Source organism: Scyliorhinus canicula, chromosome 8 (assembly GCF_902713615.1).
Source record: "Scyliorhinus canicula chromosome 8, sScyCan1.1, whole genome shotgun sequence".
NCBI lineage: Eukaryota > Metazoa > Chordata > Chondrichthyes > Carcharhiniformes > Scyliorhinidae > Scyliorhinus > Scyliorhinus canicula.
The window spans coordinates 6,474,605-6,493,026 of record NC_052153.1 but is presented as its reverse complement, the minus strand read 5'-3'; the positions used below and the strand labels follow the sequence as shown (position 1 = coordinate 6,493,026).

Genomic DNA, 18,422 nt, shown 5'->3' with positions numbered 1-18,422 from the left:
GGCTGAAATCCATCAGTGCTTCTACTATGGGCCACATCACATTGGTAGCTTCAGAACTCACTTGAGTATTATTGGGAACAAGAGATGATCGATATAGATTTATGCCAATATGGAGTTTGAAAAAAGCGCCAACTTTAACCCCTTCCCCCACACCAACTTGTGAAAAGGGTGCAGGAGGGTTAGTGGGGTAAAGCAGAGGCAGCGCCCCCCCCCCCCCCACCTTCCCATCATCGTTATCCTCACACCCGCTTGTAAAAGAAATTCGAAATGCTCCTGAACAAAAGGCAAACGGCCGATTCTCAGTTTCGCTCTTCATAAAAACGAAAATTGCTCCAGTCAGGACTGAGATTTTTCTATTTTGTTTACAAGTTGCGCAATGGGTGTGGGGGGTATACGTTTTGAGAATTTGGCCAAAAAAAAGAGAGAAAAGCTCTATGTTCCCACTGAAGAATGTCACGGCAATGAACCTGTGTCAGATCTGAAACGGTCAACGATCAACGAATGGATTGAAACCAATGTCCAGGTCGAGATTTCCGGTCAAATGCTTTGCACAGCCCAGGAAAAAGAAAACTGTCAACAGTAAGACAATGAGCAATTCAGCTTCTACAAAACACTACTGGGTGATGCTGCACACAGAGCAGACTTAACAGAGCACCAATTTCTTCCTTCGCCTGATGTTAACTTGTCCGGAACAAATGTGCAACATGGGCGTGCACGTTTATTGCACTGCACTTAAAATAGATTCTAAATGTAATAACAGTCATCAGTCTTGGTGAGGCAATTGGACAGTAAAGAATGCAATTAAAATGGGTACGAATACTGAGTGTGCTTAATGTTAACAATCCTGTTGCCAGTGAGATCATTTGTAGGAATAGGTTCAAACGGAGAATGATTTAACTGCTATTTGCAATACAGTTAAGCCTTGGATTGCCAAGTCTGGTCGTAATGCACTTTGCAAGGTTTCCAACTGGGAAGCAAACAATTCGCTCTCTGATTCTTGATTGACTCTCGAGCAGCCTTTATTCTTGCCCTCAAAGTCCAACATTTTTATAACTAGTAATCAAAAACATTCTAAGATTTAAAAGAAAAGATTTAACGCGCTCATGAGATTTTTCTCCTTTCGACAGATCAATCCCCGGAGATTCCAAGACAACGCTGGAGGACTAGCGACTCCTGATCGAGTTACTGTGATAGACACTGCACACAGATTTTGAAGCATGCTTTTCCCACCAAAGGCTGTTTTATTTCCCAGCATCGCAGTAAGAATACGTGCTGAGACAGGGGGCGACGCGAGTGTTCGGCATGCAGGAAAACAGTGTTAAAGGTGACAGCAAGTTTCTTTTACCAAGCGCCCCTTTTGTTGAAGAACGTGCTTCTCACAGAGGCGAAAGCTGCGTCAAAGAGGAAGATGCTCAGGAGGGCAATCGCATGCTTGGTGCGTTCCAGTGCGAGGGCACAAAGAGCCATAGCGGGGGCAAAATAAGGGGAAAAAGAAGCCGGAGTGTGTAAGGGAGAAGGAAGAGATTTGGGAAGAGGACAGACACATGGGACAAGTGGAAGATAGATGCCAGCACATGTGGTTGGGCTGGATGGACCGTTTCTACATAATCATTTCTCCAGAAATGTTCGATAGGCCGACTCCAGGCATCATTCTCAGATGACCTGTCTTCGTGTGTGGGGCGAGGCAGTGGGTGCTATGTCTTTTCGTCCGACGTCATTTCGTCCAACGACACTTCGTCCACGTCTTTTGGTCCAACGTCTTTTTGTCCGCCCGTCTTTTGGTCCAACGTCACTTCGTCCAATTATCCAATTACAAATAGTTTAATTTAGTTTTTCAATGTTACTGCTCAAGGATCCTCTCCACCTATTTCGCCTCTTGAAGTTGAGTTCTGCATTTGTGCTGCTTGATCTCCAGACATTATTAAGATAAGCTGCATTTTTCAACTTGCATTTTACTTGCATTTTATCACTTACTTGCATTTTAGCAAGTAAATTAACGGAGTTAATTTGTAATTGGATAATTGGACGAAGTGACGTTGGACCAAAAGACGGGCGGACAAAAAGACGTTGGACCAAAAGACGTGGACGAAGTGTCGTTGGACGAAGTGACGTCGGACGAAAAGACGCGACACGGAGGCAGTGAGCATTGATGGGTTATTGAATTCGAAACAGAGGAAAGAGGGAAAGGGAAGTCCATCACCCTCAGTTAATGCCCACGCCGAGGTAGTTTTCTCCTGAGATCACCAGTTGTATGGGAAAACATCTGATTCCCACCTGAAGCCTCTCCCTCCAACTCTCTCCAATTTGCAGACTACAATGAGCTAGTTCAGCAATGCCGAGGGATCAAAGTTGGAACATTTCCCGTCTTATAGATTCAGGGCTACACCTCGATCGGCAGGGAGAATGCATTAATTAACAAGTGATGGTGACAGACCTCACCAAGCTCAAGGTAGCCTTCATTGGGTTGAATAGGTAATGTAGGAGTCATTCGGCTGGCCAATCATGGTGCTGCATTCATACTCATAGGGCGGAATTCTCCGCTCCCCACGTGGCATGGGAGAATCGTGGGAGGGCCTCCCGACATTTTTTACGTCCCCCCTTGCGCCCCCAGCGATTCTCCACCCCCCGCTCGGAATAATTGCCGCTCGACGTTTTTCACGGCGAACGACGATTCTCCGAGCCCGATGGGCCGAGCGGCCGGCCCTTCACGCCTGGTTCACCACGGCAGCAACCACACCTGGTCGCTGCATCCGTGAAACGGGTGCCAGATGCCCGTTTGGGGCATCTAGGGGCCCGATTGGGACGGGAGCACCGCCACTGTGCTCGGGAGGGGACAGGCCCGCGATCGGTGCCCACAAATCGTCGGGCCAGCATCCTAAATGGACGCACTCTTTCCCCTCCGCCGCCCGGCAAGATCAAGCCGCCACGTCTTGCCGGGCAGCGGTGGAGAAAGACGGGGTTCGTGCGGGTTCGTGCCGTTTGCGCGCTGATGTCATCTGCGCATGCGCAGGTTGGAACCGGCAACCCGCGCATGCGCGGATGACATCTGAAAAGCGCCGTTTCCGCGTCATTTCCGGTGCGACGAGGTTGCGGCCGGGAACGATGGGGGCCCGCTCCTAGCCCCCCGGGTGGGGGTGAATTATGTGCGGGGAGCGGGCCCCGGGGCCGTCGTGAATCACGGCCGAGTTCACGACGGCCATCCCGATTATTATCGGGAGCGGAGAATACCGCCCTTAATATTACTGCCGGTCAACAGAGACAGAAAATATGCAAAATACGGCAGATGCTGGAATTTGACAACAAGAACAGGGGATGGAGGAAACATTCAGCAGGGCAGGGGTTAACTCTTCCAGCCCGTTTGGCTCTTCATCAGAACTGAAGCGAAGGAGAATGTGTTGGATATGAAACTGTAACGATTACAACAAGATGAGAACATGAGATCGGTGGTCTGGTGAGGGAGAGGGCGGGGTGGTGGTTGGGGGGGGGAGAGGGGGGGAGTGTTATTGCATTGAGACAATACGTATGGAATGTTAATACAAAAAGGTTTAAGAAGGAGGAGAAAGGTTGCAGTTTAAAGTTGCTGAACTCAATATTGAGTCCTGAGGGCTGTAACGTGCGTAATCGGAATATGAGATGCTGCTCCTCCAGCTTGTGTTGGGCTTCACCGGAGCACCGCGCGCGCCAGGCCAAGGATGGGTATGCGACAGAAAATGCCTTTGTTGGGAGATGAAAAAACATTGGGCTGATTGACAGGTTGCTTAATTAAAGGGGAAAATGGAATGGCTCACCTGTTTTATTATGGCAGAACTGCGAGGAGAAAGAAATATCATCCAGTGCGGCGTAGCCTCCTTTTGTGCTGCTGAATGCCACTTCAAACACGACCTGCAAAAACCAATAACCATTCACACAGCCTGGAACAATGTGGCTAAGGAAGTCTCGAACATTAGAGGCACGTTTGTGGTTTTTGTGTTCCGCCCTTACGGTGAAAGCTGGAAATGAGGAATTGCCTCACGTGCCGTTATTTGTAGGTGTCTCTGTTTCCTAAATCCTCATCCCATGGGCAATAAACAGGATGAGCCAAGCATTCCTGCCATTGGCTGCAAAGCCAGCTGTGATTCCCCTTTTCCTTGCCCTCACCAGGATCGTGCCACGTCCTGGAGCCCTGTCAGTGGGGTGTTTATTTTGATGTGTGTTGGGTTCCCTGACTCAGAGTTGCAGGGTTATTACGGCACGCAAGGCGGCCATTCAGCCCAGAGTCCATGCCAGCTCTCTGTGGCGCGATCCAGTGAGTGCGCGCCATCGCCATCCTAGATTCCTTTTCCGTTGAGGGAGGGATCTCCTGATCCTGGGATCTGCCATGTTGGCAGCCCGCACGGGGCGAGGACGCTGCGGTGGGGGCCGCAGTGCCTTGGAAGATCCCACCCAAATCAGAGTGAGATTAATGTCCTTCAGTCCCCCTGTCGGGAGCCCCTTCGCTCTGGAATCAGCGACTGTTAATTTCTGAAGTTCTGACTGGGACGGAGGCAGGAGGAGAGCCGGGAGCGGCTCGAGGCTGAGATGTGGGGCGTGATTCTCCGTCCTGCCAGCCGGCCAATGGGGTTTCCCATTGTGGGCACCCCCCCTCCCCACGCCGTCGGGAAATCCACGGGCGTGAGAGCGCTGTCGGCGAAAGGGAGGGTGCCGCTGACGGAGAATCCAGCCCGTGATATTGCGGAGCTTTACCCAGTATTGATAGTGACTGAGAAAGTGCTCGATTCCTGAGGCAAAGCCGTGTGGCTAGTCCATCCCTGAAATGATGGACATTCTCTGCCATGATTAACCCTGGGTAAAGATCTCCCCATTCCACACAAGCCATTCCTTTCACAACCCTACACCTCCTGCGTTTTAACTTGTACATGGACCTGGTGCGTTGAAGGCTGTTCGTAGTTTGTGATTTGAGGGAGTTCATGCTTTCTACATGCGCCCATGATGATCCATGTTATGTTATTTCTCATGCTTATCGTATGGGAGCTCCTGTTGCTGCAGGCTTCGCTGTACTTTTAGTTTGTAACCATTTATCGGGGATTCCTGTCCTGTACATTCATTCCCACACACGACAGGGAAAACTGCAGGCGAGTCAACACTCACCTTCCTATCACCTCAGCTTCTAATGATCAGCTGCAGGTAGAGTTCCCCAGCCTCCGGCATTGTTGGGAGTTTTCAGGAATTAAAAGTTAATCCCAGGACGCAGCTGGGGGCAACATGCAGCAAATGGAGAAGGAAAATCGAGAATCATCCAATTGGATGACAGAAGTCTGCTTTCCAATTGGCCGTGAAGGTGAGTGGGGGTGGATGATGTCTTGTGGAATCAATGGCCGGAGCGTGTGGGGCAGAGAAATTGCACGTGGGAGGTTGTCAAATGGCCTAAATGTGCCAATCATACAACCAGTATTATTAGAACAATAATGTGGGTTCTTTATTTGATGATAAGTCTATATCGATATGATGGCAACTGGAAGGTTAAGTAGTCATATCTGACCTATTGTACTGCTCCTCTGTTCTGTCTACAGAGTAAATAGCATTATACACCACACCCTGTCTCATGGTGGATAGTATTGGACAGCATTTTGGGATATGCCCCCTTAAAGGTTCATGATAACAGAGGTCATATGATGAAATGTCCAAGAAGACATCTAGCCAGAATTGGCAACATCAGTTTCAGGCTGACACTGAGAGGAGCCAGTCAAGGATGATGTCCCGCCCGTTGTCGAAGAATTGGGGAATAACGGAAAGTGATAGCTGAAGTGAAGGTGAAGATAACTACTCGACATTGTCAGGAGCATAAAATTCTACGCTACAGGTTCTGAAACACAAAGTGAGGACGCTTCAGAAGTACTTCGTTCTCAGTCCCACTTAGTTCCCAAAGTGAACAAGGAGGTGTGGAAAAAGAAGAAAACAGTACGCCAGGAGGAAAGAGCGGAACAAGTTGCATAAAATCACAAATTATTGTGACGGAAATTGTGCGTTCGATCACAAATTGATATGGATCATAATCACACAGGATTTACATCACATAACCAGGCCATTCAGCCCATCTGGTATATGCCAGTGTTTGTGCTCCATATGAGCTTCCACCTCCCTGTTCAACTCATCCCATCACATATCCCTCTATCCATGTGTTTGCCTATCTTTCCCTTAAATGCATCTATAGTCACTTGGCAGTACAGAACTTGAATATGACTGAAAGAAAAGCTTGGCAGTTAACAGTTCACTGGTGCATTCTCCATGGCAACACCTCTATCAGAGTCCACTTGCCAACTAATCAGCGCCTTCTTCTCAAACTGTTCTATCCTTTGAAATTTGCTGTTCTTGTGATTCTGTCCTGATGGGTGCAAGGCAAAAAGCTTTGACAGCATGTTTCTTTCTTCAGCAAAACTCAACTGCATCCATGCTGTTCACCTCAATTACTTCTTGTGGGAGAGGGTTCCACATTCTCACCACCCTCTGTGTGAAGAGGTTGCTCCCGGATCTCCTGCTGGACTTGCTAGTGACCCTCTTTTATCGATGGCCGCTATTTTTAGCCTCCCTCAAAGGTGGAAACACCTTCCCTGCGCCCATCTTAGTAAAACCCCTTCCCGATTGCACCAACCTCAATCGGGTCACCTCTCAGCCATGTCTTTTTGACAGAAATATGATTCCATTCCAGAAACATTGGCCAGGATACTCGCCCTCCCCCCAAGCCTGCCCGGTTTTCCAGCCTTGAAGGCGGCCCACCATTGGTCACTGCCGGAATACCGCTGAAGTCAATGGCCTCGCAAACCACGGCCCCCGGGAAGCCAGGCGCTGTGGGCTGCATTCGGTGGAAAGGGATTGAAAATCCCGGCCTTGTTCTCGAGCCTAGCTGAAACTCATTAAAAAGGAACCGTGCAAGACAGAGGGGGAATGAGCGAGAGGGATGGGAACGCTATTCAAATATTCCACGATAGCGGCAGACTGTGGGAACGGCTCAAAAACTGAATCTTTTTGGCTGAGAGCGAGGAATCAAAAAGGAAATATTTTACAGTTTGGCAAAGAGTGAAAGCAAGATAGAGGAAAGAACGGAAGAAGTTTTATTTCAATGTCTTTCACATCCTCAGGCCATTCCAACGTACCTCGCACACAGTCTCGGTGTGTCAACAGGCAGCCCCTGTTTAACATCTCACCCAGTAACTCCACCCAGGGAATATAGTGCTGGAATATTGGCCTAGATTAAACGCTCAGGCCCTTTTGCACGGACTTGGGCCTTTAACCTTCCAACACAGAGATGAGAAAGTGACCACCGACCCAATTTGATATTTTTTTCTTTTAACTTGTACAGACAGGCAAGCGACAGAGAAACACAACGACGGCTAAAGGTACACTTGAGTAAGAGGAATGAACAAAGAACAAAGAAAAGTACAGCACAGGAACAGGCCCTTTGGCCCTCCAAGCCCGTGCCGACCATGTTGCCCGTCTAAACTAAAATCTTCTACCCTTCCGGGGTCCGTATCCCTCTAGTCCCATCCTATTCATGTATTTGTCAAGATGCCCCTTAAACGTCACTATCATCCCTGCTTCCACCACCTCCTCCAGCAGCGAGTTCCAGGCATCCACTACCCTCTGTGTAAATAACTTGCCTCGTACATCTCTAAACCTTGCCCCTCGTACCTTAAACCTATGCCCCCTAGTAATTGACCCCTCTACCCTGGGAAAAAGCCTCTGACTATCCACTCTGTCAATGCCCCACATAATTTTATAGACCTCTATAAGGTCGCCCCTCAACCTCCTTCGTTCCAGTGAGAATAAACCGGCTTTATTCAACCGCTCCTCATAGCTAATGCCCCACATACCAGGCAACATCCTGGTAAATCTCTTCTGCACCCTCTCTAAAGCCTCCACATCCTTCTGGTAGTGTGGCGACCAGAATCGAACACTATATTCCAAGTGTGGCCTAACTAAGGTTCTAAAAGTAGTCAAGGAGGGTAAGCTCATTGCAACAAACTCAAAAATGTTTTCTCCACGGCATGGTTCTTAGTCTAACAAGGAATAAAGGTCGTTTTCAAATCCTTCTGGGAACTTGCCCCTCCCTATTTCTGTAATCTCCTCCGACGTCACAGCCCTCCCAGATCCCTGCGCCCCCCCCCCCTGTTTTTGGCCTTTTGCATATCGCTCGATTTTTAATCACCTCACCGCGGGCAGTGTTGAGCTACTGAGACCCTCAGCTCTGGGGGTTTGCTCCCTAAACCACTCAACCTCTCTTTGCTTCTTTCAGATACATGTTAATAATAATAATCTTTATTAGTGTTACAAGTAGGCTTACATTAACACTGCAATGAAGTTACTGTGAAAATCCCCTCGTCGCCACATTCCGGCGCCTGTTTGGGTACACAGAGGGAGACTTCAGAATGTCCAATTCACCAAACTTACTGACCAAGCTATAGTCACCTGCCCTCATATACCCTTATCATAGAATTTACAGTGCAGAAAAATGAAAAAATGAAAATCGCTTATTGTCACGAGTTTCGGCTTCAAATGAAGTTACTGTGAAAAGCCCCGAGTCGCCACATTCCGGCGCCTGTTCGGGGAGGCTGTTACGGGCCATTCGGCCCATCGAGTCGGCACCAGCCCTTGGAAAGGGCACCCAACTTAAGCCCACGCCTCCACTCTTTCCCTGTAACCCAGTAACCCCACCTAAACTTTTCGGACACCAAGGGGAAATTTATCATGGCCAATCCACCTAACCTGCACATCTTTGGACTGTGGGAGGAAACCGGAGCACCCGGAGGAAACCCACGCAGACACGAGGAGAACGTGCAGGCTCCACACAGACAGTCACCCAAGGCCGGAATCGAACCCGGGACCTTAGAGCTGTGAGGCAGCGGCGCTAAGCACTGTACCACCGTGCTGCCCGGCAGCAAATCTGGTTTGATAATTGCTCCTGATGAGCACTTTGGAACATTTTACCACATTTAAGATGCCATCTAAATGCAAGTTGTTTTCAGTAGTGCTGGATCTCATTCTGGGAAGTAAAGCAGGACAGGCAGGTTAGTGAGAGAGGCAGGTGACTATCACAGAAACAGTGATCACAACGTGAATGACTCAGTGAAAAACTATAAAGAAGAAACAAATTAAACAAAGGGTAAGAAAAACATTGTTAAATAAAAAGAGAAACCCGCACAAAATAACCAGGAAACAGAAACTGGCAAATTACGGGAAACATTCTTCCCACCAAATCACTCACTCAGCCCGACTCCTGCCGTTGTCCCAGCTGGAGTTATCAGCCGGGAATCTCCGTTCTAGAGTCTAAGTGCTCCCGCCAGCGGAGAATCGGGACTGCGTTTCGCTGGCGCTCGGAATATCGCCAAGGTGGATTCTCATGGCTTGACGATGAAATATGTATAGCGCTGAACATTCCGGTCTCCCTACACTTACTGGGGCCAAGCCGCCATTTTCAATGCCCCCCCCACCCCCTCTTCCCCATTATACAAATGTTTCTCCCCCCCCCCCCTCCCCCGTTGACAAGCACTGAAGCCCCAACCCATCATCAAGAAGGGCCATCCCAACCCACCCTCCCCCACCACGGGACTAATGGGTCATGCATGAGAGTGGCCCAACCCCCGCACCCGACCACTTGAGCACCTCCCCAGCTCAACCCCCTCCCTTTCAGCCACCCTCCCTTCAGCTAACCTCCACTCAGACCCCCCCCCCGGGCATTGCTAATGACGCATTGTCCCAGCATCATAGCACTGGCACTTGGCAGTGACTCCCCAGCCTGGCATGGTGGACCTCGACAGTGAGGAGTTCCGCATGCCAGAATTTGTCAGTGCAGGGCAGGGACGGGATGCCATTTTTAAATGGCACCCTAATCTCTCGACCTGCCGATGTGACCCCCGAACCCCCCCCCCCCCCCCCCCCCCCCCCCCCCCAAGCCCCAACTCAACAATTTTTTTTTCGTTTAGTGTACCCAATTCATTTTTTTCCAATTAAGGGGCAATTTAGCATGGCCAAGCCATCTACCCTGCACATTGTTGGGCTGTGGGGGCGAAACCCACGCAGACACGGGGAGAATGTGCAAACTCCACACGGACAGTGACCCAGAGCCGGGATCGAACCTGGGTCCTCGGCACCGCTGTCCCAGTGTTCATAGAATTTACAGTGCAGAAGGAGGCCATTTGGCCCATCGAGTCTGCACCGGCTCTTGGAAAGAGCACCCTACCTAAGGTCAACACTTCCACCCTATCCCAATAACCCAGTAACCCCACCCAACACTAAGGGCAATTTTGGTCACTAAGGGCAATTTAGCATGGCCAATCCACCTAACCCGCACATCTTTGGACTGTGGGAGGAAACCGGAGCACCCGGAGGAAACCCACGCAGACACGGGGAGAACGTGCAGGCTCCACACAGACAGTGACCCAAGCCGGAATCGAACCTGGGACCCTGGAGCTGTGAAGCAATTATGCTATCCACAATGCTATCGTGCTGCCTACAGTGCTAGCCTCTGCGACACATGCCGCCCCCAAATCACCTGTAAAGGGGTCCTTGGCCCTCCCTGCATCCTCGCAGGGCACCCCAGGCCCATCACTGTCATGTGAAAAATGCCAGCTTGGCACACTGTCGGTGCCACCTGGGCACCTTGGCAGTGCCAGGCTGGCACCCAACGTGCCGTTCCGCCTGGTCCCCGTTCGTGGAGACAAGAGCTGAACGGGGCTCGCCCGAGGTCTCCAAGGTGAGGGGGTTAGATCCCAACGCCTTGGTTAGATCTCGGAAATGCATATTAGTGCGAGACCGACTGCCTCACGCAGGTTTGGCAGAAAGTGGGCGGGATTCACATTGCGACGTCTCGCCAGATCGCGTTAGATCTCGCGAGGCGTGGCGAGACAGATAGATCCCGGAAGAGGGATCTCCCGGCGTCCATTGGCCGCGCCGTGCTGCCTTTCGGGCGCCCTGCGGCCGGTAGATCTGAACCGTGATAACGGTGTTCCAAATTATGAGATGTTTTGATAAGGCTCCGATCAGGAAACTTACCCCTTACTGTGAGCACATGGAATGCTCCACTGGCGCCTTAACAACGTTTAAAAAGAGAAGAGGGTAGGGCAGCACGGTGGCCTAGTGGTTAGCATAACCGCCTCACGGCGCTGAGGTCCCAGGTTCGATCCCGGCTCTGGGTCACTGTCCGTGTGGAGTTTGCACATTCTCCCCGTGTCTGCGTGGGTTTCGCCCCCACAACCCAAAAATGTGCAGAGTAGGTGGATTGGCCACGCTAAATTGCCCCTTAATAGAAAAAATAATTGGGTAATCTAAATTTAAAAAAAAAAAGAGAAGAGGGTAAAGATTTGCAAAAAGAAACATTGGAAAGTGTACGGGGGGAAACACCGGGGACGAAAATGGCGCAGTGTTGATGTTTGTAATCTAGAGGCCACGGTTAATTCTGTGGGTCGCAAGTTCAAAGCCCATCTGGGGGATTCCACCAGCTGATAGAAATTCAAATTTGATGAATAAATCAGGAATATGTAGCTAGTCTCAATACAGGCAACCCTGAAACTACTGATTGTTGTAAATACCCCATCTGGTTCACTAATGTCCTTCAGGGAGGGAAATCTGCCGCCCTTACCCGGTCTGGCCTACAGGTGACTCCAGGCCCGCACGGCAATGTGGGTAACTCTTAACCGCCCCCCTCTGAAATGGCCAAGCGAGGCACTCGGTTCGTAGGTTATGATGGAAAAGCAACAAATGCTGGCCTTGGCAACGACATCCACATCCCAACAAAGATTAAAAGAAATAGGATTAAATGGGTCTCTCCTTCAAGGAGTCAGCAAAGGTACAAATGGACTCTTACTAAGCAGCCAAATGCCACAATTCCATGCATTCGGAGCACCTCTGAGCTCAGAACATTGCATCGGTGATAAATTAAAATAGTGCCCAGTGCTGTGTTGTGCTGCATCGGATAACACAGGCTGCTACTTGATGCAGTCTTAACTAAACGATGCTCCAGACTCTGAAATGGGTTCAACGTGTTTATTGAACTATTAACACAGTTCTCAAATGAGTTCGACTTTCTGCTGATCTTTTTTAAAAATAAATTTAGAGTACCCAATTAATTTTTTCCATTTAAGGGGCAATTTAGTGTGGCCACTCCACCTACCCTGCACATCTTTGGGTTGTGGGGGCGAAACCTACGCAAACACGGGGAGAATGTGCAAACTCCACATGGGACAGTGATCCAGAACCGGGATCGAACCCATGTATGGGACCTCGGCGGACTCTCTGCTAATCTAACTGTAGTAACTCAGTCTAACTGTACCAGCCTGCTCTAAGCCATGTGCTGGGGTGTGATGCTGCTGATCAGCCCTGTATAACTCTCTGGATGTCTGTCTGTGGAAAGAGGCAGGGTGTGAGTGCCTCGTCCCTTTGATAGTGTTTATGTCATGCCCCCTTGTGGTGATGCCACCTCTGAGTGTCCTGACTGGCCATTGGTTGTGTCCTATTCTGAGTGTTCATTGGTTGCATGTTTGCATATCGTGTCAACTAACACCAGTTAGCCCAATGAAAAATGAATGAGTGGGTGAAAGCTGACTTAAAGAGATAAAGTTGATCGAGTTCAACCAGCACTGCCAACCAACACTACTGTATAAGCAAGTTCATCCCAAATGAAGTCAATTAGAAGCTCTCCCTCCCCCCACATACACATGCAGGAGATTCTAAAAGCCCTTATAATCAGCCCTGCTTGAATGGAAAAACCTTTCAAAGTAACCATCGTTCCCATCAGACTTGTTCCATTTTAGTCATCCCCAGCAGCCCATTCCAAAATCTATCCTTCATTATGGAAACTCTGAGTTCATAATCCAAGAATCCCCTCTGGTGTTTTTTTTTTGCTGAAAAGCTTGACATGAGGATATATTACCGTACCAGTAACTGCCTGAGATGCCAGATGGCTTCTCTCATGCACCAACTCCGCAGACATCCCAACACATTCCAGAGAGACAGAGAGACAGAGAGAGAGAGAGAGAGAGAGTGAAGGGAGAGGGGAAAAAAAAAATCACATTTCGCCAGTTAAGCGTTTCTGAAGTCTGTCCGAAAGCAGACAACAAAGAAGCTTAAACTACATTCGGGACATCGAAAATGTGCTTGAAAAGTAAGCACATGTTTAAAAAAAAAATTACGTGGGCTGGGAACTCGAAATGAAAAGGCCAAAAATTATTAATAGCGCAGCAATGGAAAGAGCGCAACAAATTAATATTTATAATGGGACATATCAGCTCATATTTGCGAGAGACAGTTTCATAACAATTTAAGATATTTTAAGGTTTTATTGATGCCAACTCTAATACGTCATGCTATAGAATCTTAGTTGGACCACAGTTAGAGCACTTCACAGTTCCATTCTCCATGTTCTAAACATATATAGAGATATTAATGAAGATACAAAAATGAAGAATTACAAAGACAAGAATTGAACTGCAAGGTTTTTAGAAAAGCGAGAGGCAATGGCAGAAGGGACGGGGAGAGGGAATACAGACTTACTGACAGAATTCTAAAGGGGGTGCAGGGACATAGGCACCTGGGGGGTGCATGCGCATCCACCTTTGAAGGCAGCAGGACACATTGGGAGAGTAGTTAGCAAAGCAAAAGGAAGTCTTGGGCTTTGTACATCGAGGCAATGAGGCGAAATGCAGGGATGGTATGCTGAATCTTTTAAAAGCTTTGGTTACTCCCCCACGTGGAGAACTGCCTCCAGTTCTGGTCACCACGGGTGCGATTCTCCAACCCCCACGCCGGGTGGGTGAATCGCGGGAGTGCAGGGCGAATCACGCCACGCCGCCCTGGCACCCGCACACGATTCTCCCACCCCCATTCCCCCAAAACAGCGTGTCGCGTTTTGCGACAGGCCGCTCGGAGAAATGCCGCTCCGGTCGAGTGGCGATTCTCCGGCCCGAATGGGCCGAGCGGCCTGCAGAATCTGACCAGTTCACGCGGGCGCCAACCACACCTGGTCGCTGCTGGCATGAACAGCGCGCAACCCCCCCCGCCCGGCGTGGGGTGCGTAGAATCGCGCCCTATGATTCTATGAAAGATGTGAGTGGGCAAGGAGGTGAGTATGAGAGAGTGGGGTAGGTGGCAAAATGTATTTTATTTACAAATATAGAAATTTAGGAATGTATTATATGTCCAGTTACAGGGGTATAATGTTTCAATAGCGAGAAAGCTTGTAACCGAACTGCAGCTTTCTCATTGATGCAATGAGAAAGTGTGATTCGCTTAATGTTTAATTTAAAGCTGCACTTTTCAAGAATCAAACTACAATACTAAATGAGGAATTACTGTGTTGCACGTGTGGTTTACACGGAGGTTAGTGTACCTGAAGCTTAGTTTCTAACCTTTGAGCCTACTCCTGTCGTAATAGAGGCCAACATTCTAGTAACATTTTATTTTATTATTTATTTGTACCCGTTCTTGACATTTTAATGATCTACCTACCTGGACACCCAAGTTTGCGTCTCAACTGTTTCACCGTTAATATCCCAACTACATATAATGATGTAAATATACTATGATACATGTTGCTGTGGTACAACAGAAAGATTTACCTGAAATGGATGTGACGCTTTAATATTCACCGTTACCAAACTCCAATTGTGCGTAGACTTATTCGCTCTCCACACCTCCTCGTAATGTTCCATTCTGTCCTTGGTATAGACGATAAATAAGTTGGACCGTGACTGTTCAAGTTGGTAGAAGAAAGACAGACATCCAGAAAGGGCGGAGGTTGTCACTGGTGACATTAAATGAGCCACTTCATGTAAACTTGTGGTGTAAATAGCGTCAACATACATATAGTGACCTGCAAGAACAATGTCGATTGTAAAGTGGATCATTTAACAGTCTTGACAATCTGATGTCAAGGTATATTTTCTGTGCTACAAGATTTACTGATCTGCTACTCAGTGGTGATGGGAGGTCTTGTGGGGCAGTGGGCAGTGTCTTTGTCTCCCAGTCTGAAACTTAGGGTTCAAGTCGCACCTGAGGATTTGATGGTCAAGGAGTGTGCGTTCTTAAATGTGGCCGAACTGGGTGGATTAGTAGATTGACTATCAGCACCCACCAGTGACAGGCACCAACAGCGGCAGTCGGAGCCTCTTCTGTCAGTGTCCATAGCTCCAGGCTCCAACACGCATGTAAAAGTATATGTTGCCACAGCAACCCAAACTCCTAGAGCAAACTATAACACACCACCACCACTCAGCAGTTTAACACAAGATATCTGCTCATGTTGTCATATTGTTTTCACACAGAATATTCTCACAAGTAGACAGCTAGGATGTAAACCATGTGATCAACAGGCATTGCTCAGAGGAGCTTTCAATTTAGCTAGCAGCATGATGTTGTGAAGGAGCTGCCGCTGTACGCTCCTGCTAACAATAGCTGTTGAATCTTTGTAGTAAATCTTTCTGTTTAGCAATTGCATCTTCAAACAAACAGAACCTATGTTTAGTTTTACTCATCCTGTGCGAGGTTGGTAGATTTGCGTTACTCAAACATAGGAATACAACATTTGGGACCAGGAGGTGTATCAGATTAAACGTATGAGATTTAGGGGGCGGGATTCACCGTTAGCTGACACAGAAATCGGGAAATGCGATTTGGCGGGAAATATCTTCAGATGCCAAAATCGCGACAGGCGCCGACTTGACGCCAAATCGCGATTCTCCGTCACCTCGAAAACCGCGTCAATGTGTTTCATTCCGCACATACAGTCGGCACCGCTTGCATATAATTAGCGGCCTGACCCGGTATTCTCCAGGGCCTCCGCGATTCTCCACCTCCGATGGGCCGGATTCCCGACGGCGCGGTTCACTTGTGCTTTTAAAAATCGTGAAACCGGCGTGGTGGCTGCTGAGAGAGAGGGAGGGGGGGGGGGGGGGGGGGGGGGGGAGAGTGTCCAACATCGCCATCGTTTGCTGACAGTTGTGCCGCTGGTTGGGGGGCTTCTTCCAGGGCCGGCTGAGTTGTGGGGGGTGGGGGAGGGGGGGACCAGGAGGTGGGCTATGGGTTCAGGGTGGACGGACACAGAGCACCATTGCCGCAGCCGGCAAGGCAGCCATGCAGCTGCGCACTCTCTGCTGACTGCCCGCTCTGAACCTGGTGCCATGTGTCATACAGGTGACCCCCCAAGACGACCTATCAGCTGTATGGGCGCTCCAGCTTAACCAGTGCCAGCTTGTTGGCTGGGATGAGTGTGTGCGGGGAGTGTAATGTGTGTGTGAGGCTGGGATGGGTGTGTGTGGGGAGTGTAATGTGTGTGTGGGGCTGGGATGAGTGTGAGTGGGGAGTGTAATGTGTGTGTGTGGCTGGGATGGGTGTGTGTGGGGAGTGTAATGTGTGTGTGCGGCTGGGATGAGTGTGTGTGGGGAGTGTAATGTGTATGTGCAGCTGGGATGAGTGTGTGTGGGGAGTGTAATGTGTGTGTGCAGCTGGGATGAGTGTGTGCGGGGAGTGTAATGTGTGTGTGGGGCTGGGATGAGTGTGTGTGGGGAGTGTAATGTGTGTGTGCGGCTGGGATGAGTGTGTGTGGGGAGTGTAATGTGTATGTGCGGCTGGGATGGGTGTGTGTGGGGAGTGTAATGTGTGTGTGCGGCTGGGATGGGTGTGTGTGGGGAGTATAATGTGTGTGCGGCTGGGATGAGTGTGTGTGGGGAGTGTAATGTGTGTGTGCGGCTGGGATGAGTGTGTGTGGGGAGTGTAATGTGTGTGCGCGGCTGGGATGAGTGTGTGTGGGGAGCGTAATGTGTGTGCGGCTGGGATGAGTGTGTGTGGGGAGTGTAATGTGTGTGCGGCTGGGATGAGTGTGTGTGGGGAGTGTAATGTGTGTGTGCGGCTGGGATGAGTGTGTGTGGGGAGTGTAATGTGTGTGGGGCTGGGATGAGTGTGTGTGGGGAGTGTAATGTGTGTGTGTGGCTGGGATGAGTGTGTGTGGGGAGTGTAATGTGTGTGTGGCTGGGATGAGTGTGTGTGGGGAGTGTAATGTGTGTGTGGCTGGGATGAGTGTGTGTGGGGAGTGTAATGTGTGTGTGTGGCTGGGATGAGTGTGTGTGGGGAATGTAATGTGTGTGCGGCTGGGATGAGTGTGTGTGGGGAGTGTAATGTGTGTGTGGCTGGGATGAGTGTGTGTGGGGAGTGTAATGTGTGTGTGAGGTTGGGATGAGTGTGTGCGGGGAGTGTAATGTGTGTGTGTGGCTGGGATGAGTGTGTGTGGGGAGTGTAATGTGTGTGTGAGGCTGGGATGAGTGTGTGTGGGGAGTGTAATGTGTGTGGGGCTGGGATGAGTGTGTGTGGGGAGTGTAATGTGTGTGTGTGGCTGGGAAGAGTGTGTGTGGGGAGTGTAATGTGTGTGCGGCTGGGATGAGTGTGTGTGGGGAGTGTAATGTGTGTGTGCGGCTGGGATGAGTGTGTGTGGGGAGTGTAATGTGTGTGTGAGGCTGGGATGAGTGTGTGTGGGGAGTGTAATGTGTGTGCGGCTGGGATGAGTGTGTGTGGGGAGTGTAATGTGTGTGCGGCTGGGATGAGTGTGTGTGGGGAGTGTAATGTGTGTGCGGCTGGGATGAGTGTGTGTGGGGAGTGTAATGTGTGTGTGCGGCTGGGATGAGTGTGTGTGGGGAGTGTAATGTGTGTGGGGCTGGGATGAGTGTGTGTGGGGAGTGTAATGTGTGTGTGTGGCTGGGATGAGTGTGTGTGGGGAGTGTAATGTGTGTGTGGCTGGGATGGGTGTGTGTGGGGAGTGTAATGTGTGTGTGGCTGGGATGAGTGTGTGTGGGGAGTGTAATGTGTGTGTGTGGCTGGGATGAGTGTGTGTGGGGAATGTAATGTGTGTGCGGCTGGGATGAGTGTGTGTGGGGAGTGTAATGTGTGTGTGGCTGGGATGAGTGTGTGTGGGGAGTGTAATGTGTGTGTGAGGTTGGGATGAGTGTGTGCGGGGAGTGTAATGTGTGTGTGTGGCTGGGATGAGTGTGTGTGGGGAGTGTAATGTGTGTGTGAGGCTGGGATGAGTGTGTGGGGAGTGTAATGTGTGTGGGGCTGGGATGAGTGTGTGTGGGGAGTGTAATGTGTGTGTGTGGCTGGGATGAGTGTGTGTGGGGAGTGTAATGTGTGTGCGGCTGGGATGAGTGTGTGTGGGGAGTGTAATGTGTGTGTGCGGCTGGGATGAGTGTGTGTGGGGATTGTAATGTGTGTGTGAGGCTGGGATGAGTGTGTGTGGGGAGTGTAATGTGTGTGCGGCTGGGATGAGTGTGTGTGGGGAGTGTAATGTGTGTGTGGGGCTGGGATGAGTGTGTGTGGGGAGTGTAATGTGTGTGTGAGGCTGGGATGAGTGTGTGTGGGGTGTAATGTGTGTGTGGGGCTGGGATGAGTGTGTGTGGGGAGTGTAATGT

The 18,422-nt window shown here is 49.8% G+C and overlaps 1 protein-coding gene across 2 annotated transcripts in view; it reads right to left on the bottom strand.

Annotated features, from left to right (window-relative positions):
* mamdc2a (MAM domain containing 2a) overlaps window positions 1–18,422 on the bottom strand; it is a 125,155-nt gene that overhangs the window by 46,283 nt on the left and 60,450 nt on the right. For both annotated transcript variants that reach the window (XM_038804093.1, XM_038804094.1), the window contains exons 6-7: window positions 14,586–14,839; window positions 3,789–3,882 (exon numbers count right to left, since the gene is read on the bottom strand). In XM_038804093.1, coding sequence (XP_038660021.1) covers window positions 3,789–3,882; window positions 14,586–14,839 — 348 coding nt within the window. The remainder of the gene's footprint in view (window positions 1–3,788; window positions 3,883–14,585; window positions 14,840–18,422) is intronic.